Raw genomic sequence first — 27,275 nt, forward strand, 5'->3', positions numbered from 1 at the left:
CAGCTATTGGATTGATTGTCCACATGGGGTCAACAACCTACCGACATGTTCGGCATCCATTAAGCGACCGCTTACTATATTTCCTGCGTCGATTTGCACGCTGCATCGTGGATACAGAAAGAAAGAAAAAGGGCAAAGAATTAATAGTCCACCGGGCCACCCACGGGGACAACCTGGGATGAGTGCACTGGAAACCTTGGATCTTGAGTTCCGCTCTGAATAAATGAAGATGAGGCCAAATATTGCTTGGGCGGATAATAGGGGCCAAGGGAGCCCTGGAGTGTCGATCCTACACCGCCCAAACCGTCTTTTTAGCTTGTCTACTTTTAGACTCGCTCAGCCGTATTGCTTAGCAGCCTTGGAAAACTTGGGGGCCAAAATATAGAGCTGAAAGGCCCCCAACAAAAACACCATGATAGGGCCCCACAGTTTTCAAAAGGTGATGGTTACCTAGGTACATTCCGATTCGGGTTTTTGCGACAGATCCCAACAACCTTGGAACTAGGTTTTATGGTGCTGCGTTCACTCTTAGAGAGGAGGTTAAAAACAAAACAAAAATATACAGTGGGCACCAAGGATTCATTCACATGTGGTCATCGACTATACTAGGACGACAAGGCGAAATAAAAATAGCAGGATTCTGATAACTAAATTAATGCGTGTGCCGGCAGCTCTCGCAACATAACATCAATTCGACCGAAGTAATCGGCACTGGGCTTAGCAACAGGGCTACATAAATGAATGATGGGCCAGTGCCCGGAGAAGATGATGCAATTTGTCAGTGTAGCCCTGGAGGTTTGGGGGCCAACACTAACCCGAATACAGTATCATTTTTCGGCGCTAACAAGTACCCCGTACCCCGTAATAAATTTAAATATTCTTAAGTAATCCACCTAACTAAGTCCAATCTAGATAGAAGTGCGAATTATCTTCATATGTGAGATACATCGGGTATCTGAGATGTTGAGCTAGACTCAAATTGCTTTAGAGTCACGGGTGGGGGCTGCGAGCTCAGGCTTCGCAAAATCTTAATACTTTCCTTATAAAAAGACAGGGTACGAGCTCGATAGATGCTCCTTTCTTCATCATAACTTGACTCTTCCAACATTAACGAAGATGAAGTTGTTTCTTCCAACTTCTCTGTCGGCCATTGTAGTCACAGCTCTAGCGTCGCCCTCGGTCACCATTGACGCTGGGACTATCAAGGGTGGAAAGTGCAGTAATGAACATGCGGTCTATTACAAGGGCATTCCGTTTGCCGAGCCTCCCGTTGGGGACCTGCGATTCGAACCTCCCAAGGCCTACAGCAAAAAATACCGCCACGGAAAACTCAACGCAACTGCGTCAGCTCCGTCCTGTATTCAATTTGGAGATCAAACTGTACCATCCGGAACCAAATCCGAAGACTGGTGAGCCGCACTTGTGACCTGAAATGATAATTTTTGTTAATGCATTTGTCTTCCTATAGCCTCTACCTGGACATTTGGGCACCATCTAACGCAACCAAACATTCCAAACTTCCTGTCAAAGTTTGGGTCTTTTGGCGGATCCGACACCGAAGGCGGGATTGAATATCCTCTGTATGACGGCTGTAACTTGGCCGAGAAAGACAACATTGTGGTTTCATTGAACTACCGACTCGGGCCCCTCGGTTTTTTGGCACTGGATGATGCCGGCTACCAGGGCAATCAAGGGATACAAGATCTTATTCGTGGGTTTGAATGGGTGCAGAAAAGCATCTCTTCCTTTGGAGGTGACCCTGTACGTCAATTGAGCTTCAAATCTATTCTCGGGATTCTTGAACTAATGATGGTTTGGCAACACAGAAAAAAGTCCTCGCTTTCGGACAATCAGCTGGTGCCACAGATGTGTACACTCTTGCGACTCTTGCTGAAGCACCTCATCTATTCAAGAGCGCTATGGTTGAATCGATCGCTCTACCCCAATTGACCAATAAAACAATTGCTCAAAAGCTCGGTGTGTCATTTGCGAAGAAGCTTGATTGCAGTGCCAACGACGTAAGTGAATAATTGTCCGTCTTATCTGTACTAGGCTAACCTGGATTTAGAAATCATGTCTCCGGTCCAAATCTTCGGCCGACCTTCAGAAGGCATTCTATTCCGATTCATACCTGCATTCCGGTATCGGGAGCCTAGATGGAATTGGTAATGACAATAGCCTGACGCCTGAATTCTGGCCAATTGTGGATGGCAAAATCATCAAAGAGAATCCTCTCCAGCGCGGTGCACAAGTCCCGACAGTCTTTGGCTTCAGTATGTACATTGCAATGTTCTCTTATTCTGTCGGATGGTAGAATCAAGGCTAACACGTCAAACTTTGAAGATCAACAGGAGGGTGCTTTGAGCACCATCGGGAAGTATTCATCCCCGGAGCTCATTGCGAACCTCACGGCGGCCGATTACGAGACTTTTCTCAAAGGGGACTGGGGCTCTGCAGCTTCAACGATCGAGAAATATTACCCTCTATCTGCGTATGAATCCGCGGTTAAGAAACTCGGGTTGACAGCAGGATCCGGTGTCTTTAAGGCCATTGCCCAGGTCCTCACAGACGCACATTTCAAATGTCCGACATATCAGAGTGCCGTGAGTACTGCGCGCAATGGTAATGCGGCATGGGCCTATGAGTTCACTCACAATTCCTCTTGTGCATGGCTGGATACACTGGCTCCCATTGGAGATAATCTGGCATTCCTTGGTGCCGCTCATACTGCTGAATTACCATTCGTATTCAGCAACTTGGATTTCAGCTACCCTACAGAGAACTACACCTGCAATAGCTCGCAATCTGAGCGCAAATTGAGCGATGAGATGATCAGCTTGTGGAATGCGATGGCGGAGAATGGCAAACCGTCGACCGACGCTATTCAATGGCCGGAATTCAATATCACATCAACAGGCTTGAATACCCCGGGAATGATCTTTGGTAATTCAAGTACCTCTGGCGAGATTGACTTTTCCATCTGCAAGCTACTATGGGCTCAGGTCAGCGCCGAGCTGGATGGAACAAACAGCACGGCCACATCAACATCATCTCCCAGCAGCAGTGGAAGCTCTACATCATCCAGTGGTGGAATGACTATTTCAACCTCACTTGGAGGTTCGATCTTCTTCACTGCCATTTTAATGGGAGTCACTATCCTGTTTTGAAAAGAATCAGGCATGAACGACTTCTTCATGACGACGATGGATTGCGGATTGAAGATTGAGGGAATTTGAGTTGGTTAGACTCATGGTAGAGCTTAGGCTTCTCAAATATCACAGTGTCTAGTACCTAGGTAGGGCAATATTCGGTTCATGTATAATGGCGGGGTGAGCTACTCAAAGATTTACCAGTTACCTTATCTTCTTGAGCGCCCGGGCGCCAAAGGAATAATATAATATTGAACAAAAATCCGGAGCGAAGGCCTTAGCCAGTAATTATCATCCTACTAGATACATCAAGAAAGATAAAGTTGAAGATGACTTTGAAATCTCAGAAACACGAGCGACTCGGTAGTTATCATCCTGATATCAATTTCTTTTTGGAAAGTCTGAAAAATCTATATGTTCGGTTGTTTTTTGCCACAATTGACAACACTACCTGCTCGCGGAGGCCCTGTAAGTTGTCTTGCAAAACCTCGGAACTTTTGAGATTCGTCGTGGACTCATTCCGGCTCCACCCCCGCTGCTATTAATTAACTAGTTGATGGGTGGCCTTATACTAACTACTAATTAAGCCCTTCAACTTGGACTCATTGGTTTCAACATTTATGTAGAAACCTAGGGATTTCACCTTAACAACAGTTTGACAAACCAGCAGTAGGTCAATTAATTCACTTGCCGTCTTTGAAATAGTGAAGGATCGTACTGGTATGGTGTTTACCATCTCAATGGCGTCCGTGGAAAATATATGGCTTTTGGACTACATCCCAATGTCCTATATTTAACTATTTAAGGCGTTCTGCCGGTCGGACGCCGTGAATCATTTCAAGGCTGTTCAGTCTTGGCTTGCTAAGGCCGTCCAGACGTCCAACCTATTCACTTCATGATTTCCATGAGATCCAAGATTCTATGTCAGATATTTGGTTTGATTTTCCCATGGCACCCTGTTGAAACAGTACATGTTAAGGAAACCTCACACAATAGGTCGAGCTGTACGATAATATCTATCTTGGCACCCTACTAGGATCAAATCTTGGTCGCCTGAATATTCAAGACAACACCAACATCAAAGAGGACATCAACAGCATAAATAGAGGATAATTTCTTCCAAAGTAGCTTCCAACATATCATTTCAAATCCGAAGAACTCCGAGTCACGCCTCTTTCAATTTTCATCCTCAACAAAATGAAGGCTACCAATGCTATCTACCTCGCCCTTGCGGCCACTGTCTCCGCCAGTACTTTCCAGACTCGCGATACTGAGCCAGTTACACTCGCTCTCTCGAATGATTTGACCAGAAGCTACGCAACTGCTCAAATTGCCACCGATGGCCTCGCACATTCCATCGGAGTCTTCTTCGCTGGAAGCCCTGTGAGCCAGGACGGCAAGATCCTGGCTTCCTCCGCTCAGCTAGCAACCGTTCCGAATGGAATCCACTGTGAAATCACCAACGGCGGAGCTACCATTGCTACTCTGACCGAGCAGAGCACTTATGCGGATCTTGATGGCAACCCCGACAAATCGATTCCCGTTGACCTGAGTGGTGCTAGAGTCGCTTGCACTGTTTGAGTGATTTTGAAGAAATGTCATTCTTATTTTGAGAAAATATGATCTAGACGCTGGCTTTATTCACAATTTTTCACGTTTCAAAGTTTGAATACAAGGCCAATCCGGGCCTTGCCCAACAGTAGAGATATTGCCTTCCTTTTGTGACAAGATCGACAACAATTGAAACCTTTTTGCATTTGCAAAATCCAGATTAGTTTGTTGTTGTTAAAATTAGAGCCCTCTCTTTTTTCAAAAGGCTGAGATCTGATAGGTAGTCGACATTATGCTCAGCTTGCCCAATTGTCACTTGCGGGGATGGAGTGGGGGCCAAGTTCAGCTCCCCGTCGTGAACGATGATTTCCCCTTGCTATCCTCTTCTAGCCCCAACTGGGCTCACCCAAACTTCTGACTTTATGATGCGCGAACACCTCCTCAATGACTCACAATTCGGACTCTTCGACAACTCCGCCGTCGAGCTATCCTCGCCCCCGCTTCCGGCGCAACTTCCAGATCGCAGTAATATGCGCCTTGCCACTCGAAGTACGACGCCGCTGCGCTTCTCGTCGACGAATTCTGGGACTTGAATGACAACCAATACGGGCGCGCTGATGGAGATAAAAACACATACAGGAATGGCAGGATCGGTCCACACAATGTTGTGCTCATGTTGCTACCCGCCATGGGAACGGCGGCTGTTGCGGGGTCCGCGGCGAGCTTGCGTACAAGCTATCCTGCACTTCAAATTGCATTCCTGGTTGGGATTTGCGGAGGGTCGCCTAGCATACAAACGGCCTTTCTGGGCGATGTGGTTATCAGTGACGGAGTTCTACAATATCGCCTCGGTCGGCAATATCCAGGTGGCTTCGTGATGAAGGGCATGAGCGAGGGAAACGTGCATGCGCCAAATAAAGAAATCCGCGGTCTCATAGCATATTTCAAAACCGAGGCCGGGATAAGAGAGCTAGAAGATGGCAGTGCGCATCATCTCAAGGTCTTGCAGGATGAATCGGTACGGAGGAACTACAAGACGAGCTATCAGTATCCTGGTTTCGTCGAGGACAAACTTTTCGAGTCAGCATATTCCCACAAACACAGGGATCTTTCTTTATGCAAGCTCTGCTTCAGAGACGCCGACTTATGCGACGTGGCTACCCAACACCCATGTTCGGAGCTTGGCTGTGATGAATCAAAACTCGTACCGAGGGCCCAATTGGGATCTGTCGAGGGACAGCGATTAGCACAGGCCAAAGCCCGAGGCCCGGCAATATTCATCGGACGCGTTGCCTCCGGGGATACTGTCATGAAATCTGGAGAACACCGTGATAAGATAGCCAAGGAGCACAGCATCGTTGCCTTTGAGATGGAAGGTGCCGGTCTTTGGGATGAAATCCCAACTGTTGTCATCAAAGGCATATGCGATTACTCTGACAGTCACAAGAATAAGCTTTGGCAGCCCTACGCGGCAGCAACCGCGGCTTCTGTCACAAAAGCGGTGATACAGCGATACAGTTTGAATGACGATATTGAAACCGCACTAATTCCACTGGGTAAGTGCCCTGATTTTATGTCATGACAATTTTCTTACAGAATCGCCATCTAACGATTCGTTTGCACTCGAAACTTGAATAGCCCAGGAAAACAAGCAAATTCATCCGAGGACGAGATCGCTCGTCCCGGGAAAAGATAAATTTTCATTCAAGAAGAGCAAAATACGCGCGACCGATCCGTTGTGGACATTGGAAAATTCAATACTTAATTTTCAACTAAGCCTTGAAGAGCCTTGGCGCACCGAGCTCCTTGGAATCCAGGCGGTCCCAGGTCCTGATGAGGTTCTCATCTTCACTGCCCATCTCGACTCCCAGAACCGGAACAGAAAAGGCCAAAGTATTTCAAGCAGGTTCTACTCGGTGCTTCAATCTGCGCGAGACTTCTCGGAGACCGTTGACGACTTCAATTCATCTCACTCAAATTTACCATTTCTCATTTGGGGTAGTGTCAAGTTGACTGTGCTTGTATGTTTCTGAAATTCTATTCAAAATTAAAGATCGTTATACTACAAGTTTGAATGAAGACTGACAAGACTTCTTAGATTGCTTATAAATCTGCAGCATATTATGAAACATTTTCGGAAATATTCTTAAAGATTGCGAGGATATGTCCATCATTGCAACAGTATTCCAAGTTCTATGGGAATTCCTTAACGCTTCGAAGATCACTTTGCGACTTTTATGCATCGCTAATCGAGTTTTGCAAGCGAGTAATTGAGATTTCGACCAAAGCACGTAAGTGAGATATTGAAGGTGCTTAGATTCTCTTTCTACAACTAAAAATTGAGTCAAGCTCAGGGTTTCTCATTTTGGAGTTCTTCAGAAATCGCACTGCAAGGACTTACTCCCTCGATAAAGGAGATGGAAAGATTCAACGCCAGGCTTCAGCAAAAGTTCCTTGCGGCAATAAAAGAGGACGGCAACTCAGATCAAAGCGGTTGCGAGGATATTTCGTCGAATCAGCAATTTTCGAAGGGTATTTTCAAATGGTCTAGTAGTAAATCCGAGGAGGCACGCATCTCCAAACGACGACGCAAAGAGGAGACCCAAGGACTGCTAGATTCGCTCTCATCTCACAACTTCCTGACACCACTCAAGCAAAGCCGCCGCAAGCGGCAGAATGGGACAGGGGAATGGCTTTTTGAAACACAAGAGTTCATCCAATGGATTGATGGAAATGGTGCACCTGTTCTTTGGTGTTCAGGCAAGAGTGAGTCTTCTGTTGAATTGATCTTATGAACAGTACTGATAATGGCTTAGTTGGCTCGGGGAAGACCATCCTCACGTCAGGCTTTCCAATCAACAAATATATCACTGCAAGTACTAATTATTTCAACAGATCGAGCATCGTTGACAAGATATTGACGGAGAAACGCAGCCCGAATACTCTCCTTTCCTTTTTCTTTGTCCAATTTGATAACCATGCATCATTACAGTCGGCAACAATCCTGAAGTCGATCATCAGACAAGCACTCAGCCAGGCTAGGATTCCAGAGGACGGAAAACCTCTCATTGAGCAAATACAGCGTGACATGGACTCAACTCCCCAAAGTCTCGTCAATGCTCTTCTCACGATTGCTGAAAGATGCACAAAGCTTTATATTGTGATTGATGGGCTTGACGAATGCGAGAGGCCAGATTGTGATGAGGTTCTGGGAGCCCTATCTTCGCTAGTAGCAAGAGCCAGGCCTTTGAGTGTTCTTATATTCATTTCGAGCCGTGAAAGCATTAAAGATCAGATGAAACGGGCTTTCGTAGAGGGATTCGATCGTCTTTTCACGGAGACTCCTGCTGCTGAATCTGAGATAGCTATGTACGTCAATGCCATGATCGATGAAAAGCTGCGCAAAGAGGATCTGAATGTTGGCGATCCCAAGCTCATCGAGGAGATTAAAGCAGCTTTAACTGATGGAGCAGATGGCATGTAAGTTCCAATTAATATCGCTTTATTGATAAGATACTTACACCTTAAGGTTTCTATGGGCTGCCTTCCAGATTGATGAACTATGCTCCCGACATTGTGACGATGAAATCCGAAAGGCTATCAGAGACCTCCCAAAAGACCTGACAGAAACTTTCAACCGTGCCCTTCATCGAATTCTCTTCCAGCATCATGGGGATATTGCCCAGCGTTGTTTTCAATGGGTAGCTGCTGCACAAAGACCTTTGACTCGTGACGAACTCAGAGAAGCTATTTCTATTGAAATTAACCAACCTCATTCAATGGGAGAGCGTCTCACTAATGGAATTCATCTGATCTCATCTTGGTGTGAGAATCTTCTCGTCTGTGACGAGGAGGATTGCATTGTTCAGTTTGCGCATCATAGCGTGCGGAAGTTCCTGACAGAGGCGCAATACCCTCCTCACCACCCCGAGCTAGATGTCTTCCATTTCAACCTTCAGAATGCTGATCATTTTGTGGGTGAGATTTGTGTCAGTTACCTCAACTTCGATGATTTCAAAACGAGTCTAGCTCGGGTGCAACAGCAGCAGCAGCCGGAACCCCAAAAGCGCTCGCGTCCACGAGTACTTCCTTCCGACATAGCCTGGAACACATTGGGCCATGCATGGTCATCGGGGGGGCTCTATGCATGCACTTAGAAGATTCATGTTGGGGTCCGAGATCAAACATTCAGTTCTGGACGTCGTTGGGAATCTGGCAAGCTTCTACGAAGATCCGCTCACACCTACAGGAACACAGTATGATCATCCATTCCTTAATTATGCCTCTACGCACTGGCTGCAGCATAGTAAAGCATTTCAAGAGGGATTCTCTAAAACCTGGGATCTTTGGCAGAAGATGATTAGGCACGGACATACCTTGGCCCAATTTCCTTGGGCACCAAGTCTACTCGTGCATAACCTCCCACAGGGGGAACCCGAGCAGCGGTTTAATGATGATAGTCGTTACTTTGCAGCCATGGGTTACTCCAATGCCAGAATACGGGAACATCACCCGCTGAAATGGGCCTTCAACCACCGCCACCGTGCCCTTGTGTGGTTAATATTTCAGACCAGTCGCATATTCCGCGTCTCTTCTCAAGATCACGTAATAGCTCTGGTCGCACGATCAATATCGGAGCAGGATGTTCAACTCCTCGACGCTATTCTTTCTAATAACAATTTCCAAAATATTCTGGATTCCAGCGTGTTTGACGGCGGCACCGCGCTATGCGCAGCTGCGACGGCGGGCTACCTAGAGGTCACAGAATCGCTCCTGGCCGCGGGAGCCGATGTTAATCTTCCTCTTGAAGTAAATGGAATCAAGACGGCGCTGCATCTAGCTGCGGAGTCAGGATACTCGGATGTCACCGCTTGTCTTGTCGCAGCAGGGGCGGATCTTGATAAGTATGTTGAATTTGAGGGTGACTATTTTACTGCTTTGCACTTTGCTGCCAAAGCAGGACATCAAGAAGTCGTCGAAATTCTCCTCAGAGCTGGGGCAGATGTCAACGCCCGTGTGTTCAATCATGGCAAGCGAACCCCTTTACATCTGGCTGTGGAGTCGGGACATCTGGAAATCACCACGCGTCTCCTCGCAGCAGGGGCGGATCTTAATGAGCTTGTTGAGATCAGGGGTAAAACTTTCAATTCATTAAGCCTTGCTACCTTAAATGGTCATCGGAATATAGTTCAAGTTCTCCTCCCGTTATATGCAGAGCGCCGCTTATCCAGTGACATGGAAAATGACAGCTTTTTGCTTTCGGAGGATGAAGATTAGGCTACACTGTGCAATAATCAGGAATATTGATAACACAGCATGAATAATAACCATATGATTAAGCGCCTTATTAGCTAGGTATTCGCGTGTTTAGGTGTCCTTTCTAGAGGATCCTGTCTTCAACTTTTTATTTTTCTCTTTTTCACACTCCCTACTAGTAGTATGAGGTACATCAAATTAAACTTCACCGGCCATTAAGCACCTAGCACGTACTACATCTAACTAGTAACCTCTTGTTTTTGAAAATCCTGCGCTTTGGAAAGTTTGACCACCAGTGACTTTCTCTCCCAAATAATGTAAGACTTCTGAACATTCCACTCCGACGAGCTTTTGTCCAAGGCCATATCGAAGCTCCACAGCATTTTTGCCGCGATAAGTCGCATTTCCGCATAGGCAAGGCTACAATCCATGCATCTGTTAGCTCCGAATTTGTATCATTAATTACTGACCGGGGAGCGCGCACTTTTGTCCAATACAATTTCGAGGTCCCAGCGAAAACGGTTGACAGACACCGCGGCAATCTGACTCAAATTCCTTGTTTGTGGGATGCAGCCATCTATCTGGGATAAAAGCATCGGCGTCTTTGAAGTGGGAAGCAGAGTGGTACGTAGAATAATGCGCACCAGAGACAGAAGTCTGATGAACATTAGTATGTCCCATGGTTGTTAATATTTTCTTCAGACTCACCCCTTCCGGAATAAATTCTCCATCAATAGCCGCCCCTCCCTTCGGAACAACTCGAGGGGTTATACCTGGGGCCGGTGGGTATACTCTCAATGCTTCCTCTAAAGCGGCATTAAGATAGGTTAATCGGCTGACCCTGGCAACACTGATGTCCGAATAGGATTCGAAAGCCCCACGAACTTCACTTGTAGCTTTCTGGTACGCTGAGGGATTTCCTAGCATATAATATGTAAATCCAGAAAGTAGAGTTGCTGTTGTTTCACTTCCAGCCACGATCAAAAGGGCAGCATTTGCCTCCATCTCCTGTGTAGTCATTGATCTTTCATCGTCGAAACGCATGACATAAGTCATAAAATCCGGGCGCTCAGTTTTCCTCGCCAGTCGGCGATGAATTTTGTCAATGCTCAAAGCAAAGTGCTCTTCTCTCATTTTCATAAGTTTTTTCGGGGTCAATCTTCTCACAATCGGTGCCAAGAAGGGGTATATCCCTAGCGGCCGCTGCATTGCAAGTAATTTCATGCTGCCAAATACCATCTTCACCCAAGGGTGGTAGTTGCTATCACGAAGACATCCAAATGGCTCACCAAAGGCTAGATCGCCGATTATGTCGAACGTGGTGAAATTGTACCATCGACTTATGTCAACCGTAGGTCGAGATGCGGCAATTTCGCCATTGAGCCGCTCGACGAGCAAGTCAACGTAGGACTGAACCAGATCTTCCTGGTCTCGAAGCGCTCTTTCCGAGAAGGCGGGCGAGAAAAGTCTTCGTAGACGAGAATGGGTTTCATCGTCCGCATTGACGATGTTTGGACCCCGGGGACCACGGATGTAAAATGATGGGTCCTTGAGGAATGATCCGGCCTCGGATTTGCGGTGACCATAAATATCTTTCCAGGCCTGTGGGCTTCGGTAGACAAGGGATCTCGGTCCTGTTCGAACAACGTCCCCGTATTTATCATGTAGCTCTTTGAATTTGTAGTGCTCTTCACCGGTCAACGTCCAGTAGATATTCTGCAGGTTGGTAAACGCTGCCAACTTCGGGCCCGGGAATTTCACCAGAGGACTGAGGTATAGATTGTAAACCACCTTCCAAACCAACCATGCTGCAAGCTGTGGAATTCCAATGTTTAGAGGTTGTTTTCTAACGAGAAGACTTTGATTTAGTAGAAACTCACCACAATGGCTACGATCGCAGTGAATGACATTGTTTCGCTGTACCCCGCCTTTATCGCAGGGATAATGCTGACGAATCTGTGGTTTGTGAAATTGAAAATCTCCGCGGCGAAAAACCTCAGTGTAAATAACGCAATGCAATCGGGCTTTCGTGGTTGGACCGCCGGGCCTACACGAGGTTCCCCGCCACGCTTTCTCTCATGGCGATTAGCTCATCACTCACTTCGTGCTCCTTGCCCTTTTGGGACTGCATAATTGCGGAGCGAAGCGGAGCAATTAATATCAGGTTATGTCAGCCCCGCCGGATGCATACAATCAGGCTACAAGGCAGAAAAGTGGCAGACCGTGAGGCACGCGGTCGTGTAGTTGACAGGGGCAAGACTCTAGATCGCGAGGGCATATGTGTTTCCGTACAAGCAGGCGCCATCTTCCCGGGCAATCGTCTCTACCACGCATCACATACTAGTATGGGCTTCGAAGGCCAGAAAAACCCACTGACTCTCGACGCATTCTGAATTGTCAGCCCGTCGGCAAAAATTGTCCCCTTTTGACAGGACCCGGGTTCCTGGTATGAATCTCAGTGCCAATGAGTAATCCTCGGTACCTAAGTATACAAAAAACCTGTGAACGCGATCGAATCAAGGCTGTAATATTTACTACGGGGTACATTCAAGTTCTCGACCTATCGGTACTTATTGCCAAGCCAGGGGTCCCCTGACAGAGTTCCACAGCATGGACTCAGAGCAAATAACCATAGATTGTTCTCTGTTCCATTTCTGTATTGAATTGAAGCTAAGCAATCCCTGCCTAGTTTCAAACGGTCTTTCATGTAGGTCGGAAAGACAAGCTCATCCTAACTAACTAATTAATTCCTAGTAAAGACTGGGAGTTCTCTTTGTCTGCGTGGATGGCACGCCATTTGACCAGGCCGACCGCCCGGCTCCACCAGCCACAGGCGAGAAGGAAACTCCGTTACATCTCACGCCTCACATCTCACCTGCAGGAAGACCACTTCCCACTTCCAAGCTTACTCCAGGGCTGTAGGAGTCCGATTCCGAGTTCCCCTTGCTCGATTTCGCTCGGTTAGCTGCGACATTCAGACATGGCGCCCATCAAACCGGACACAAACGGGCATCATCACGACCAAGCTGCGGCTTCCCGGTCAATGACAGCCGAGGCCTTCGCCGACGGTCGCGTAGATGAGTCAACTTCACTGCTAGGGTCCCAGGGTGCTACGCGTTCTGTCAGTGCTGAGCGCGATTCCAGCTCTCCGTATGGCTCGTCTCCTCAAAACGACAGTGCTGATGACGAGGATGAGGATGAGAAACCTCTACCCATCACCCAGATCCTACTACTTTGCTATGCCCGAGTAATCGAGCCATTGGCCTTCTTTTCCATCTTCCCCTATGTCAGTCAAATGGTCCAAGAGAATGGGAACGTCCCAGACTCGGATATCGGCTTCTATAGCGGGCTCATCGAGTCGCTATTCTCTCTGACACAAGCCCTCGTCATGCTTCTATGGGGCCGAGCAGCCGACCGCATCGGACGTAAACCGGTCCTAGTCTTCTCTTTATTTGGCGTGACTTTAGCGACTGGCTTGTTCGGAATGGCAAAGAGTATCGCACAGATGATCATGTTCCGATGCGTTGCTGGTGTCTTCGCCGGGACTATCGTTACCATACGTACGATGGTGGCCGAGCACAGCACCCCCAAGACCCAGGCTCGTGCATTTAGCTGGTTTGCTTTCAGTGGAAACTTGGGAATCTTCCTAGGACCGCTCCTTGGTGGTGCCCTTGCTGATCCCGTGCGTCAATTCCCACGCGTTTTTGGATCCATTCACTTCTTCAAGGTCTACCCCTACGCCCTCTCAAGTCTAGTCATCGCATCTATCGGAGCTACCGCTGCCATTTCCAGTGCCCTATTTATCAAAGAGACTCTGAAGAAAGAGGCACCTGCGGTAGAGGGTGATGGTGACGAGACTGCATCCCCTGCGCCCTCCCGCCGCGGTGACATGACGACTTGGCAGCTTGTGAAGTCACCAGGTGTGGGCATGGTGCTCTATGTGTACGGCCACGTTATGGTACTCGCATTTGCCTATACCGCCATCATCCCAGTCTTCTGGTACACTAAAGTTCACCTGGGTGGCTTCGGCTTCACTCCTTTCCAGATTTCCCTCATGATGGGACTCAACGGTGCCGCCCAAGCCGCCTGGCTTCTTCTGGTATTTCCTCCGCTGCAACGAAAGATCGGATCGAACGGGGTCATTCGCGTTTGTGCTTATAGTTATCCGTTTTTCTTCCTATCCTGCCCCCTTGCGAATGTCCTTTTGCGCATGGACACCGAGGCCTCACTCAAGGTTTTTTGGGTCTTCGTCCCGGTGTTTTTGACCATTGGTTGCGGTGTCAGTATGAGCTTCACGGCAATTCAGCTTGCCATCAATGATATCGCCCCTTCGCCAATGGTCTTGGGCACACTGAATGCTCTGGCCTTGACACATGTCAGTGCCTTAAGGGCATTCTCTCCCGCCCTTTTCACCAGTCTTTTTGCAGTCGGAGCAAGAACCCAATTTCTCGGAGGCTATGCCATCTGGATACTTTTGTGTCTGCTTGCTGGTGGTCTGTCGGTTGCTGCGAGATATCTTCCCGAGCCGAAGGAGGCCCGCAAGCGGTGAAATGATTAAGAGAGTGGAAAATCCGAGGATATAAGGATCCGCAATTGTCCGAAATTCTTGTTCAAGGTCTTGGCACAGCATTCCTTTTTTTTACTAAGTACTAATCTATTTCCCGTAAAAAGCATATATAATGTTAGAATTGCACCGTTTCGAATTCCGAAACTCCAGGGCTTTAGATGACCCAAACTTCAAAATATGAACAAGCATATGACCTAATTCTTCGAGGCAAATAGGCGCCACTGAGGCCGCAATCAATACATCCATAGATGGAATCTTGGAAGATACTGGTGACCTCGGAGTGTCGTACTAGTACTACCTAGGTAGTCATGTCGGTAATGTAGGTAATGCTAGGTCTGAAACTATGCAATTGCCATTGAGAGTACTACTGGTTAACTCCAGGCCTACAGGGCTGCATAGGGCTCAGCAACTCATGAACAACATCATCTTTGCCCCAGCAATGTGACAATTTGAGTCATTTGTGGTACAATGTATCTTGCTAAATCTAGACCATGGTACGAAACGTCTATATTCCTCTAATTGATACCTAGTCCTCCGTTACCTTGATTCAAATGTACTACTAGTAGTCTGCCATTTGTTACTTTCTCGCATACTTGTAGTCCTGGTGAGGGGTGTATATTCCACCTGGCAGGCATGTGGGATCCATGAACCCCATTAATATATGCACCGGAGAACTAAAGCACCGAGATACTATTCACCACTAGCAGAATAGACTAGAGCTGCATCAGAAGATAAAGCAAACCTGGTCTGGCCACTGTTCAAGGCTCGCAGTAACTATTGCCCCGACGTCGGGACAATTCCGTATTTGCCAGGGGTAGCAATTGACCCACTGGTCCCTTGCCCAGATGGTGGGTGGCCTTAATCCTTGGCACCTCTTAGTGTCTCCGCTCGGGGTAACCGAACCTCTCAGCAGCTTCATGTCCTGGAGGCGATGTCTCGGCGGCCCTAATTCTCGGATTGAAATCCTCAAGGATATCATAGTCCGAAGTTATAAAATTATCGCTATGTTGGCGTATGTCTGTGGCGAGCCCAAAGCTCCTCGGCCGGCGCTCGCAAAAGTTCTCAGATCCTCAGACTTTATACAAATTTGAGAGGGACATCATCTTTTCTAGTTTCCATGGATTCTCAGAGCCAGATTGAATGGATACTTAGTGGTTTCGATATTCTAAATCTAATCCCAACAGCATTCAACCAACACCAAAACTTCCTGCCAAGTCGTACGCCGGCATCTTGATTAGGGCGAAACCTTCCTCGCACAGCCAAGGCACTGATTTCTGACATGATTGGTTGCCGATCTAGCCCTAGCCTTTATCAGATCATCTGATATGAGGGGTTCTTTTTTTTGCGGTATCGGCGTTACATCCTGCCTCGTCGCGTGGCAAGACCATTAGAATTTGCTACTGTCTCCTCGAAGCGTTATGGATGAAACTTGACTTCATAAATTGCACGAAGTTCTCCCATGAACAGGCCTTTCTTTTCAACGCTGGATCTCTTATGAACCAAAAGCCGCTACCCTTGAGTCTCCTATTAGATATCAAGCATGGCCGCTTCAGAAGAAATCCCACGAAGCAAAGACTCTCAAGGGGATGCTGAGAAAGGAATGGTGGTGAATCATGTCGTGAAAGAAACTGAGGATCATCTGAATCTTCCTGAACGAAATGACTCGGACAATTTCCAAGGGGGCGTGAAACGTGTGAGAGCAATTACCTCGGTTTGGTCCACCAAGACCTTGATTCTGACTTTTATTCTGTGAGTTCTCAACCTCATACATTCCCACAAATAACTGGCACGGGAAAGTCAAAATTCTAACCAACCGAGTACAGCCTTTATCTTGTCTCGTTTGCAGATGCACTTCTCACCTCTGTCCAGACGTCTCTGAACCCCTATGTTACCTCATTCTTCAATCAACATGGCCTTCTGGCTGTCGTCGGCGTTGTCTCCACTATCCTCGGTGGCTCATCAAAACTCACTCTCGCGAAGATAGTTGATATTTGGGGTCGTGTCGAGGGTTTCCTCTTCATGCTTTTCTTAATCACCATCGGGTTGATTGTCAAGGCCACATGCAATAACGTGCAAGCATATACTGCGGGACATACATTGTATTGGGTAGGTCATATTGGAATCCTGTATGTTGTCGAAATCATGATTGCCGATATGACCTCGCTCAAAAATCGAATGACGATAGTCGGTCTAATGGGAACCCCTGGAATTGCCACAACCTTCGCAGGCCCCAGGATCGCCGATTCGTTCTGGACTGATTTGAACTGGCGATGGGCATTCGGGTCATTTGCTATCATTCTGATTGGTGTTTGCCTTCCAGTCTTTGCTTTGATGATGGTATTACAGCGGAAAGCGGAGAAGAGTGGAGTTTTGAAGAAAGAGAAATCCACAAGAAAATGGTGGCAGTCTATTGGTCACTACGCCATTGAGTTTGACAGTACGTTATTTATTCATGTTCCCCAAACTCTGCACGCGACTAACAGCTATATCGCCCCTTAGTCCTTGGAATCATTTTGATAACGGCAACATTTTCCCTCATTCTTCTACCATTCAGCATCGCCGCGTATGCCCCCAAGGGGTGGGCTAGTGGATACATAATCGCCATGGAAGTCCTTGGTGTGGCTTGTGCCCCTGCATTTTACTGCTGGGAACGGTTCTTTTCTCCCGTGCAATTTCTCCCATGGAAGTACTTAAAAGAACCAACAATCATTGGGTCGTGCTGTTTATATTGCATAATGTTTGCCTCGATCTTGTATGTGTCCCTCGACTTAATATTTTGAGCACTCTTCAAGTTCAAGTTCTGGATTTTATGATCTTTTTTGCTAATACTTGAACCAGCATTTGGAATGCCTATCTCAGCTCATATCTTCAAGTTGTGAACAGACTGAGCATCGAAACGGCCAATTATGTTGTCTCTGCGATGTCTTTGACCTCTTTCATATTATCACCCATTATTGGAGCGTAAGCAGTCTCCTGTCTTCAATCAACCCCCTTAACCTGTCTGACGATCGCAGAATTATCCGATTTACTGGAGACTTCAAGTGGACTACCATGGTTGGTATTCCGATTTTCCTTCTTGGAACTGCTCTCCTCATCCCATTCCGTCGACCAGATACCCATGTTGGCCTCATTACTTTGACTCAAGTTTTGGTTGGTGTGGGGTCTTGCATATTCTCAGCTTGCGGTCAACTTGCTGTCATGGCAGTGGTTAGTCACCAAGAGATAGCGGTTGTCACCGCTGTCTGGGGCTTGTTTGGTTCTATCGGTGCTGCGGTCGGCTTTGCCATTGCTGGTGGGATGTGGAACAATATCCTTCAGAGCCAGATCTACGCAAGACTACCGGAGGAAAGCAAGCACTTAAGTGCAAGCATCTTTTCGAGTCTGGTGACCCAAATGTCATATGAAGATGGCACCGCAGAGAGAGCCGCGATTGTTGGTGCATATGGTAATGTTCAAAGAAAAATGGTCATTGTGGGAGTTTGTCTCACGCCGATCTGTGTTCTTTGCACTTATTTCTGGCGTAACGTCAACGTCAAAAAGCTTCTGAAAGAGCAGACAGCTGGTAATGTCTGGTAAATTGGCGTTTGAGCCTAGCGGCCTCGGGTCGCACCGACTGCGTCAGTTCATACCATTAACCATGTGTAGCTTTTTGGTAAAATCATCTGGTTATCCATCCTACACCTGTGCATGCTTGTCCCTCTCATCCTCAATTAGCACTGAAATATTTTTTTAATTATGCCATAAGGTAAAATTTTCGTATTAAATTCAGGGCATCTCAATTTAAAAAATATTTTCAAAGAATTTTGGTTCCGTGGTAGGCATTACGGAGAGTGTTCCTTTCAGTGGCGATTGGCGAAGGGGGATAAATTAAATTCAACCCATGTAGCTCTACCTCAAACAGACTCCATCGTCTGCCTTGTGGAGAAACTTGCCTTCCTTGTGGACTGACTTGAGCCAGCTAAAGCAGGGTTTTGGGTTGGATTTGCAACGAATTTGGCACGCAAAGCGGCTCTGATGTCCTCTCTGTTTCTATTTTTCCACGTAGGATACCCAGCCTGGCTAAGCGGGAACAGAACAAGATTTTCCGGGCGTGTCATAAAATCTTCAATATCTGGAGCAGGACTTGCAGTGATTATATCAAGCTCTTTTGCAATCTGGCGACAGTACGACGTAAGTGGGAGATCATTCACGTCATGGCCAAAAGGGTTCTCGATCTCGCTACCGATTGTGAGGAGACCAATTATAATATATGCAGCAACTATACTCATTGTTAGTGATTTTCTCTGTATATCAAATCTTGGAAATCAAGCCACTTACCCATGGAGGCAGGAATAGTAGTCCATTTCAAGAATTTATAAAGCTGGAAAGGAAGCAGCATAACGTATATCCAGGATATCTGGGCGATAGCAATGCTATAAGCAGCAGGGAGAGGTGTATCCAAGACCCGCTCTGTTCCAGTCAAAATCTCGTTCAGTGAGGCAATTAATGTCACTAGTTGATATCTAATTTAGTCGAGGTCAGATCTTCGGTGACTTTTTGACCTACTTGTTTGACCCTGGAATTGGGCGAGGAAAGTGTGCCATTCTTGACACAAGAATCAACATAGGAAGATAAATGAAGGAGAATCTCAACAGGGAGATGCCCAAGTGGCTTTTTCGAACGCTTGATTAATTTGCGTGGATTTGATTTGGCAAATGACAAGCTCAAATATTCACCCACTGACTTCCACGGTGTTTTATGGTGAGGATTCAACATCTCCCGATCGTGGGCATCAAGGGCAAACGTATCTAAATGGCCAATTAATCCTGCCAAGTCTTCGTATGCAACATCTGGTTCAAATCGAAGTTTGTGCTTCAAAGCCACTGCAAACGCGAGGATCAAATTGAGAGCAGATCTGTCATTTCAATTAGTCGTAGCCCTTTCACCCCCGCTATTCTCACTTACAGCTTTCTTAGCAGATCCACGTTCCCCTCATCTTCCCTTTCATCAATATGTATCCAAATAATACGGGCTAAATTCCGCGAAGTTTGGATAAGTGAGGCCCAGTATTTTCGTCCATCTGCCCATCTGTGTCGGTGTCAATAATAAGTGTCGGCTAATAGCGATGTCCTTTGCTACTGGGGCCAACCTTTCATAGGCAGTTGAGCCACGGAATGACAGCGACAAGCCAACTAGGAATCCCAGTACGGTAAGTAAAATATTGTTGATTCCGACTAGTGGGAGGTGAGAGGTCAGCTTCGTTTTTTCGGTGGACTGGGTGAGAGGCGCTCTCAAAGGGAAAACATACGATCGTGATAGAAATGAGACATGCAAGTAATTAGTGTAGCCCAGCCTCCGACAATCAGCAGAGGTATGATTAGCTGTGGCATTATACTCCCTTGTATCCGCATAACAATTGGCCATTTTGAGTGTTGGGTCATATTTCGGGGCCCGTGCTAATTGTCGACCTGCAGTTAGCTGCTCATGGTCGACATCATTTGTCAAAATTTTCCATTCTCGCATACGAAGTATCTTTCTAGTTCACTTTTGTCCTCGACATGGAACTGTGAGTCTCGGGAGTCTGCTAGGTTATCCAAAAAGCTAGGGCGTCGCGAGGCTCTTCCAAAGGACTCCCACTCCTTTGCACCCTCGGCTTGCGAATCCGGGGAGTCGCCATTTTCCTTTCGGCGTACACCAGTTGATCTGAGCGTCGGAGTACGACGGTTATTATCAGAGGCGACTGGCCCCTCGTTGTCTGACATTGTTGAATAAATATGGCTCGGGTATAAAAATACCGGAATGAGAAAAGGGAATCTTCCATCGGTCGGAAACTAGCTAGGTCGAGAAAACAAATCCAGAAAGTTATAAGTTGAGGTAGAAGAGGACTTAGGAAGATCACCTAGCTCCAAACACGTCATATCGTAGCAACCCACTACCTCTCCTGCGGCTTCTGCTCATCAGTTAGCCTATGCCGCCCATATGTGCTGTGTCGCCCAGAGAGCTACAACGCCACTTTCCATCTCGGGAAACGGCTATAGCCATGCCAAGTCCAAGATCATGAAATTTAGTTGGTTTTGTTTCATATGGTCGCCGTTTTACAAGATTCAGCGGGGTCTAATGCCTGCGGTTGTAGCGTAAGATGGTCGCGTGAATGCCCCGCGTGAATAGCCCGATTTGACTGGGATCGGCGCCGAGGGCGTTGCAAATCTTTCTCTCTCACGAAAGACGCGTGTATTCCTGTGAGATGCCGATTCATTCCAAGGGATCGGAAATATAATGCCAATATATGGTTATTGAGGGGGAGTATGAGGTATTGACAACATATAACTCGAGGGTCTACCTAAGTAGTTACACATCTATCTATGGTTATACTTGGTCGCGTGCCGAGATAGCTCCAAGACTACGCATCAACAACGTCGGGGCTGGGACCAAAGTTGAAAGAAGGATAATTCGTCTTATCACTCTTTATGTGTGCACAATATCGGGAGTCGGTGGTAAAATTAGCAGAAATTAGGAGCAAATCAAACGCTGGCCTTGATGACCACCGATTTTTCCGAGCTCTTTTGAGGTTCAGCGTAAACTAAAATAACATTTAAGGCCTCTGAGAGCTGTCGCACCATTTCAGCCATGCTGGCGCCTCATCAGGGTCTAGGGGGTGAGGAAGTTCCAGGTTCGTTGGTAGGGGATTGAAAAGCTCGGAATATTAGTTACGATTTTCATGGATGGTGGAAAACTCGGAGACAATGATTTGATGCACTGGACGACATGTATGTTTCTCTGCAACTGTGAAACTCCGCGTTGCTGGCACTAAAATTTGACCACTCGAATCAAACGATCACATACATTCTGTTGCTCGTTTGGAGTCCAAGTTGCCTTGGAAATTTGCCGGCCCCATCTAACGCGTCAACACGGCTGGGTTCAAGTCCCTGACGCGGAGCTCGGGCCTCTGGTTTGGGGGGCCTCCACATGTTTAGTGTCAGAGCTTGGCGAACCGGCTGAGATATTTGCCTGGCCGAGCCCTTCAAGGGGTTAATCCCCGTTTCCCATTCCGAATCGCACGCATATCCCACACGTGCATGTCAAGTGAATATTGAACGTTCGGCATACAAGCGGGATTCAAGTTGAAAGTCCATAAATTAAAAATTAGTCTAAATTTAAATATGAGAAATATTCCTCAAATTGCTGGTTCAAACTTTGCATCAACGTCACTGGTGGTGGCAATGACTAAGCTTTCTAGGGGCGTTACATTGGGGCAAGGCATGCAAGATTAATTAATACCCGAAATGGTGGCCCCGGTTTAATGCGAAAATCTTTCGAGATCTCTGGATGACAGCCTCCCAACACCCCTGACTCTCGCTCATGTCAGTTACTGTGAAGAATGGTAACTCTTTGTTTTTGATCAACTATGCTACCCAGATAATTTGCTTTGTCGTTGTGACACCGCTGGTATGGTTACGGATCCTTGTTCGGTGGCGTTTGAAGCGCGCCCTAGGAATTGACGATGGTATGGACCCTTGCTGCCACTAGAATGAGCTTGGCTAATTTCAATAGCGGCATGTGTTATCGGATGGGTATGGTAAAACCGGCCATCAACTCGCGTGGCAGTGCGACTAACTGGAATTTTATTAGGTTCTGTTCATGGGCTATTGTGCAAATGCCTTGATATGTGAGCTACTTTACACTCTTTCTTCAGTTTGGATCCAATTTATAATAACCTGAATTGCAGATGGATTCTCGGGGGGCACCATCCCACCCTCAGAGCTGAGCCATGAAGAGTTTGAGCAATGCATCAAGGTAAATAGCATCATTCATACCGGATTCTCCGAATAATTTAACTCATTGGCTCGCAGATCTCCTATGTGGCAACCGCCATTTATGCACCCACAGCTCTTTTCGTCAAGAGCAGCCTGATATATGTTCTGATCCGGGTATTTCAACCATTTTATACAGGCATGATAGCCTTGTACTGTCTTCTCGGTGTGACAATCGGTTACTACTTCATAATCACTTTCATCAAGATCTTTATTTGCAACCCCGTCTCGGCCTATTGGCGACAATCCGAAAGTGAAAATGCGACTTGCTTGAGCCAACCCGGAGTTATCATCGCAGATTCTGTTATCAGCTTCTTGACGGACATTGCAATTTTCGCATTTCCAGTTGCCTTGACCTGGTCCTTGCAAATGCCGATTTGGAAGAAGATCCGCGTTGTCTTTCTTCTGGGTCTTGGAGGTATCGCCGTTGCTTTCAGCCTCTTCCGACTTGTCATTGGTGTCCACGAGAAGGATAGACCCCACGAAACGACCATGTTCATGAAATCTATTTTGACCGCGTCCGTGCAACTCCCTTCAATCATGGAAAATATTTACCTAACAGTAACCCAGAAACGCAGAGATTGGTCTCGGTCTCGTTTGTGCCTGTCTTCCAGCCTTGAATGTTCTCACAACACACAACAAACAGCGTGCACCCGAAGCGAAAGGAATCTTTACTCGTCGCAAGAAAAATGCCAAATCAACAAATCGCATATTTGACGGGGACCAGTTTTCACATACACAACTGAGCAGCTGTGCTCGCCGGGGCTCGACTGACTCAGCTGAACTTATGGCTAGCCATCAAGCCTCGGGGTTTCCTGTTGGTGACGGAAGTGATACAATAATCAAAATGGTTTCATTAAATCAACGCTGGGAAACCGCGTCACAGAGGTATGTTTAACTGGGAAACTGTTGAAAGGGCTTTATTAACAAATTGCAGTAACCAAAGAACCGACCGATCAGACATAATATAATGCAATAATTTTATTGAGTATTCCGATATATACGATTGATCTAATTCAACCGAGAATTCTATGAACAAATTCTATGTGATGCAAGTATGGGCGTACAATGCAAGACAGCCTGCTGATTTGCACAAATCGACCCCCTTTTTGTACAAGACAAACACAGGCCCTGCTGGATTGTCAAAGCTTGATGAGAGAAGAACCAAGGTTCACTTTCTCCAATCAAGCACTGTTGGCACACGACCAACTGTTAGAGCCGGAGTCGCCGTGAATGGCAACGCCCGATACCCACAGACCCAAGACGCACTAACAAATGTCATATTAGTCAAATCGGCCAAAGCAAATTTCGAAAGGGCGATTTTGTATTGTCACCATGAAAAAAAGAGGGGAAATCTTACGATGGCGATGGCGACGCCGAGAACACCGATGTTGATGATTGTCAAACATGTCTTCCGCCAGTTTTTGAAGTACTGGCCTTGGTTCATGTGGAACCAAAAAATGGCAGGGAGACCAACTGTTCGATATAGATTAGCACCGATGCCAAATTCTGAATGAGATCTCAAATCTTACAGCTAAACCAGCTTCCAAAGAGGGCACTCTGTTGAGTGGTCGTTCATTAGCCAATACCCCCCAATAGAATGTGTAGATATGTGATACATACGATAAGACTCAGCAAGTCATTGAAGACCGGAATCGACTCGGCAACTACCCAGGACACGATCCACACACCAATGCAGATCGCGACCCATGATCCGACGGAGAGAAAGCTCCGACTGTGCATCTTGTCGGATCCACGGAACATACGAACGTAGATGTATTTGCAGGCGACATGGCCCAGCACAACACCGGACAGGATAGTCTATTTTATTTAGCAAAATGGAAAATCAATAATTTCGACGACTCCAATCATACCGTTGGAATAGCAAGACCCCAGGCGATCTTGCTCATAATAGGGCTTAAGGATGAAATAGCTGGCGACTTAACGTCGGGACCCACGTAGTGGTAGATGATCAATGCACTGACGAGGTACAAGACAGTATCAATGATCTGGAGCATGGCAAGCGACTTGTTAAATGTACGAGGGTCCTCGGTCTCAGACATGAAGCCAAAGTAAGCCACGTGAGCAACTAAAGATAAGATCTCGAAATCAGCATGACAGGTCTTTGGGTCTGATAGGGAAAGGGAAGGTTGTCGGATGTACGCGTCCCGAGCTGATGTTTGACATACGGTAGGCGAAGATGATGTTGGTGACCGCCAGGAAGCCTTCGCGGAAGCTAACTTCTTTAGTTACTTCATTCACAACTTGCGTCTTGGTTTCAACTCCCGCGGCGACCATGGTCACGATGGTTGCAACGAAGACACTCACGAATGCTATATATGAGTTAGCAGAGATTCCATGAGTTCGAAAATGAAATGATTTCAATCCATGCCACAAGGAATCACTTACAGATGACGGACATCCAGTAAACCTTGTTCATGGTGCGAGGAAGAGCGCCCAAGAAGCAGATGACCAAGCCAACAACACCGAAGACCAATGTGCAAGTTCCATGGTCTGTCAGGACATTCATCAGGATGTTGAAAGTCAGAATATTGCTGGCCATGAGAAAGATCAGAAGTAGCAATTGGCCGATTCCCAAAACTTCGCGGCCAATGCGGCCCATAAGGAGCTCACCAGCATCTCCCATACTGTGAACCTGGGGGTGGCGCAACTTGAACTGGCCAATTTCATAGCCAGTATACCATGACAAGGCAGAAATGAAAATAATCATGATGGCAGCACTAAATTCAAGTGTCAGAAAATTAACCTTGGAAAAATCGAATACAGAGCTTTCACATACGGAACCATTCCAAGTGTGGCCACTGCAGAGGGGAGAGACAGAATTCCCACCGAGACATTCTCTGCGATCATGACTAAATATTTCATTAGAATCAATTGGAGTATGTCATTCAATGAGATCTGATGAATACTCACGCATTCCACAGTGCCTAGAGATTCGATATCAGCTTTTAGACTTCGAGAGACATCATGAGTGTCAAGAAAACAGCTTGAACTTACCACCATTTCATGGTACGATACTTGACCTCTGCGGTCTCTTCATTGCCAAAAGGTTCCAGATCCTTGGCCGACAGAGGCTTCTCGGTGTCCTTCTGGAGTGGCTCCTCAATGGCCATCTTCCGATCGACGGGGTAAGATTCCTCGTCGCTGCTCATAGTGGGCGGATTGATGCCGTACTTCTCCACGTTAATTGATAAGGGGATGATAACCCAAAAGAACTAAGTGGGACAGTTAGCCTAGCATCAATCAATGGCGTTGATGTTGCGGGAAAGCAATTTCTAACAGAAATGCATCGGATGTTACCCCGGCCAAGAAAAAATCTGAACGCCTTCGGGAAACCGGGTGGAGCCTCGGGAAAGTTGCCGGATGGCCGGTTGCAAAACTGACGAGTCAATGCCCATATTCGGGTAGTACCAAGCCTAAATATAATTTAATTTGATATCTTTTTATTCAGGAAATAACTTATATGCGATTGTAGGGCTCTGTGAAGTTATATTGTGAGATTTACCTAAAATGGAGATAGTATTCTCGATCGGAGATTGCCCCGAAGTTTCCCGTAAATGCTCGGGGTATAGACTAGACGGTTACTTGGCATATTCCGAAGCATTTCATTGCTGATGATACAGGAGATTATTCTCATTAAAGTTGACTATATCTTTGAGGTCTGAGTCAAACACAGTTTCCAAGTGTAGTAGCGCTCGAGTTACCGTTTCCGGCCGCGGTCGGACCTGCATTCAATTCCGGCATTTAACACGATGTACCAGCGGCAGGCTGTGAGTGGCCACATTGCCAATTGATTATGAAGTTTATATAAGCAGTATTTTCAGAAAAAATACAAGAGAAAATTAAACCCCACAATCTCTGTGTTGATAGTACTAGTAGTTACCAGAGAAACTAAATAGTGTTGTATTGCACCAAGTCGGGGTAGTATCTCCCGAAGCCGCCCGTTGATTAGATGAGGCTTGGCCTTGGCAACTTGGAGTATTTTGTAGATTATGCCCGTGGTACCTCCATGGCTGCCCAACATTCGAGGAGATCATGTTCCTCTCACGCCTCTATTTTGCCGTCATTGTTATAAGAATGTTTGTGCTCAGAGTGTTGACTCGGCGTAAGGCTCGGAGACTAATATAGTTATCGCTTAACAATCCGACAAGGCAATTTTGGTCTGGGATTTATCACGACTTTCAATCATGCGCGTGTTGCTCTCGGCTGGGCTAAGTCTTGCTATAATGTTTTCGTGAACCAGCAAATGGGCATTGGTAGTAAAAGTAACATTAGAACAAGGGATATCGGATGTGGAATAATCCCGAGGTCTGGGATATTATCATGAAAGACATGAAACTTTGTCCAGTCTCCCAGAGATGAACGTATTTGTCGGGGGTGGCAGTAGGGACCTAAGTATTACCTGCTCTCGACGTCACAACACTGGAATAGAATAGTCACAAACAGTTGAAGTCGTTATATCTGGAGAGATTCCATCTATTAAATTTCTCATGTGGAAACCTTAATCTATATTCTTTGAAACGAGGTCTCGACATTAGCCGGAAGGGTCAACAGGTCTACAACTCTTAAAATCGAGCATCCGAGTCTTGTCTGCCTGCCTTCTAAAAATATTGAGCTATAAGATTGAAATGACAAAAAGCCAGCTCAATACGATCGAAAGCCTCAGTAAATTAATATTCGACACAAATATCATAGTATTTCGATTGCAACGCAAACCTTCGAAGTCCGGAAAAACATTGAAAGCTGCATATAAAGAAATAGCCGAATGAGTAGTAGTAGTAGTAGTAGTAGTAGTAGTAGTAGTAGTAGTAGTAGTAGTAGTGGTGGTGGTGGTGGTGGTAGTAGTAGTATGTAATAAATATTCTAAGATTGTTTCGCAAATTTTCAAATCCGGTCTATGTTACGTAGATAAAATACAGGTAAATATGACATCGAATGCGG

General features: G+C 46.5%; 11 protein-coding genes across 11 annotated transcripts; 8 read left to right on the top strand and 3 right to left on the bottom strand.

Moving 5' to 3' along the window:
* Window positions 1-1,116: 1,116 nt before the first annotated feature.
* On the top strand, window positions 1,117-3,167 carry N7533_001495 (uncharacterized protein; the record flags this gene model as incomplete). The annotated part of the gene is made up of 5 exons (XM_057098145.1): window positions 1,117-1,357; window positions 1,469-1,761; window positions 1,827-2,018; window positions 2,069-2,273; window positions 2,344-3,167. The coding sequence occupies 5 exons, from the start codon at window positions 1,117-1,119 to the stop codon at window positions 3,165-3,167; spliced, it is 1,755 nt and encodes a 584-aa protein (XP_056963281.1).
* Window positions 3,168-4,346: 1,179 nt separating this feature from the next.
* Window positions 4,347-4,730, top strand: N7533_001496 (uncharacterized protein; the record flags this gene model as incomplete). The annotated part of the gene is made up of 1 exon (XM_057098146.1): window positions 4,347-4,730. One exon carries the CDS (start codon window positions 4,347-4,349, stop codon window positions 4,728-4,730), a length of 384 nt encoding a protein of 127 aa, XP_056963282.1.
* A 643-nt stretch (window positions 4,731-5,373) lies between these two features.
* On the top strand, window positions 5,374-6,282 carry N7533_001497 (purine and uridine phosphorylase; the record flags this gene model as incomplete). The annotated part of the gene is made up of 1 exon (XM_057098147.1): window positions 5,374-6,282. The coding sequence occupies one exon, from the start codon at window positions 5,374-5,376 to the stop codon at window positions 6,280-6,282; it is 909 nt and encodes a 302-aa protein (XP_056963283.1).
* An 835-nt stretch (window positions 6,283-7,117) lies between these two features.
* N7533_001498 (uncharacterized protein) lies at window positions 7,118-8,857 on the top strand (the record flags this gene model as incomplete). The annotated part of the gene is made up of 3 exons (XM_057098148.1): window positions 7,118-7,466; window positions 7,517-8,180; window positions 8,230-8,857. The coding sequence occupies 3 exons, from the start codon at window positions 7,118-7,120 to the stop codon at window positions 8,855-8,857; spliced, it is 1,641 nt and encodes a 546-aa protein (XP_056963284.1).
* A 7-nt stretch (window positions 8,858-8,864) lies between these two features.
* N7533_001499 (ankyrin repeat domain-containing protein) lies at window positions 8,865-9,977 on the top strand (the record flags this gene model as incomplete). The annotated part of the gene is made up of 1 exon (XM_057098149.1): window positions 8,865-9,977. One exon carries the CDS (start codon window positions 8,865-8,867, stop codon window positions 9,975-9,977), a length of 1,113 nt encoding a protein of 370 aa, XP_056963285.1.
* Window positions 9,978-10,195: 218 nt separating this feature from the next.
* N7533_001500 (cytochrome P450) lies at window positions 10,196-11,866 on the bottom strand (the record flags this gene model as incomplete). Its single annotated transcript, XM_057098150.1, has 4 exons — window positions 10,196-10,376; window positions 10,441-10,613; window positions 10,665-11,771; window positions 11,837-11,866. 4 exons carry the CDS (start codon window positions 11,864-11,866, stop codon window positions 10,196-10,198), a joined length of 1,491 nt encoding a protein of 496 aa, XP_056963286.1.
* A 1,070-nt stretch (window positions 11,867-12,936) lies between these two features.
* Window positions 12,937-14,505, top strand: N7533_001501 (MFS transporter; the record flags this gene model as incomplete). Its single annotated transcript, XM_057098151.1, has 1 exon — window positions 12,937-14,505. One exon carries the CDS (start codon window positions 12,937-12,939, stop codon window positions 14,503-14,505), a length of 1,569 nt encoding a protein of 522 aa, XP_056963287.1.
* A 1,558-nt stretch (window positions 14,506-16,063) lies between these two features.
* N7533_001502 (uncharacterized protein) lies at window positions 16,064-18,099 on the top strand (the record flags this gene model as incomplete). The annotated part of the gene is made up of 5 exons (XM_057098152.1): window positions 16,064-16,272; window positions 16,347-16,960; window positions 17,023-17,275; window positions 17,362-17,484; window positions 17,538-18,099. 5 exons carry the CDS (start codon window positions 16,064-16,066, stop codon window positions 18,097-18,099), a joined length of 1,761 nt encoding a protein of 586 aa, XP_056963288.1.
* A 317-nt stretch (window positions 18,100-18,416) lies between these two features.
* Window positions 18,417-20,264, bottom strand: N7533_001503 (bestrophin family protein; the record flags this gene model as incomplete). The annotated part of the gene is made up of 7 exons (XM_057098153.1): window positions 18,417-18,781; window positions 18,841-19,014; window positions 19,065-19,417; window positions 19,468-19,590; window positions 19,652-19,736; window positions 19,811-19,958; window positions 20,028-20,264. The coding sequence occupies 7 exons, from the start codon at window positions 20,262-20,264 to the stop codon at window positions 18,417-18,419; spliced, it is 1,485 nt and encodes a 494-aa protein (XP_056963289.1).
* Window positions 20,265-21,861: 1,597 nt separating this feature from the next.
* Window positions 21,862-23,284, top strand: N7533_001504 (uncharacterized protein; the record flags this gene model as incomplete). The annotated part of the gene is made up of 7 exons (XM_057098154.1): window positions 21,862-22,006; window positions 22,054-22,073; window positions 22,132-22,168; window positions 22,229-22,296; window positions 22,353-22,831; window positions 22,884-23,201; window positions 23,251-23,284. The coding sequence occupies 7 exons, from the start codon at window positions 21,862-21,864 to the stop codon at window positions 23,282-23,284; spliced, it is 1,101 nt and encodes a 366-aa protein (XP_056963290.1).
* Window positions 23,285-23,497: 213 nt separating this feature from the next.
* N7533_001505 (uncharacterized protein) lies at window positions 23,498-25,486 on the bottom strand (the record flags this gene model as incomplete). The annotated part of the gene is made up of 10 exons (XM_057098155.1): window positions 23,498-23,581; window positions 23,674-23,789; window positions 23,846-23,873; window positions 23,937-24,134; window positions 24,188-24,402; window positions 24,503-24,646; window positions 24,723-25,054; window positions 25,114-25,186; window positions 25,248-25,261; window positions 25,332-25,486. The coding sequence occupies 10 exons, from the start codon at window positions 25,484-25,486 to the stop codon at window positions 23,498-23,500; spliced, it is 1,359 nt and encodes a 452-aa protein (XP_056963291.1).
* Window positions 25,487-27,275: the final 1,789 nt, after the last annotated feature.

The sequence above is a fragment of the Penicillium manginii genome (genome assembly GCF_028828005.1).
Source record: "Penicillium manginii strain IBT 31320 chromosome Unknown utg000002l:1.0-5564898.0:1.0-5567710.0, whole genome shotgun sequence".
NCBI lineage: Eukaryota > Fungi > Ascomycota > Eurotiomycetes > Eurotiales > Aspergillaceae > Penicillium > Penicillium manginii.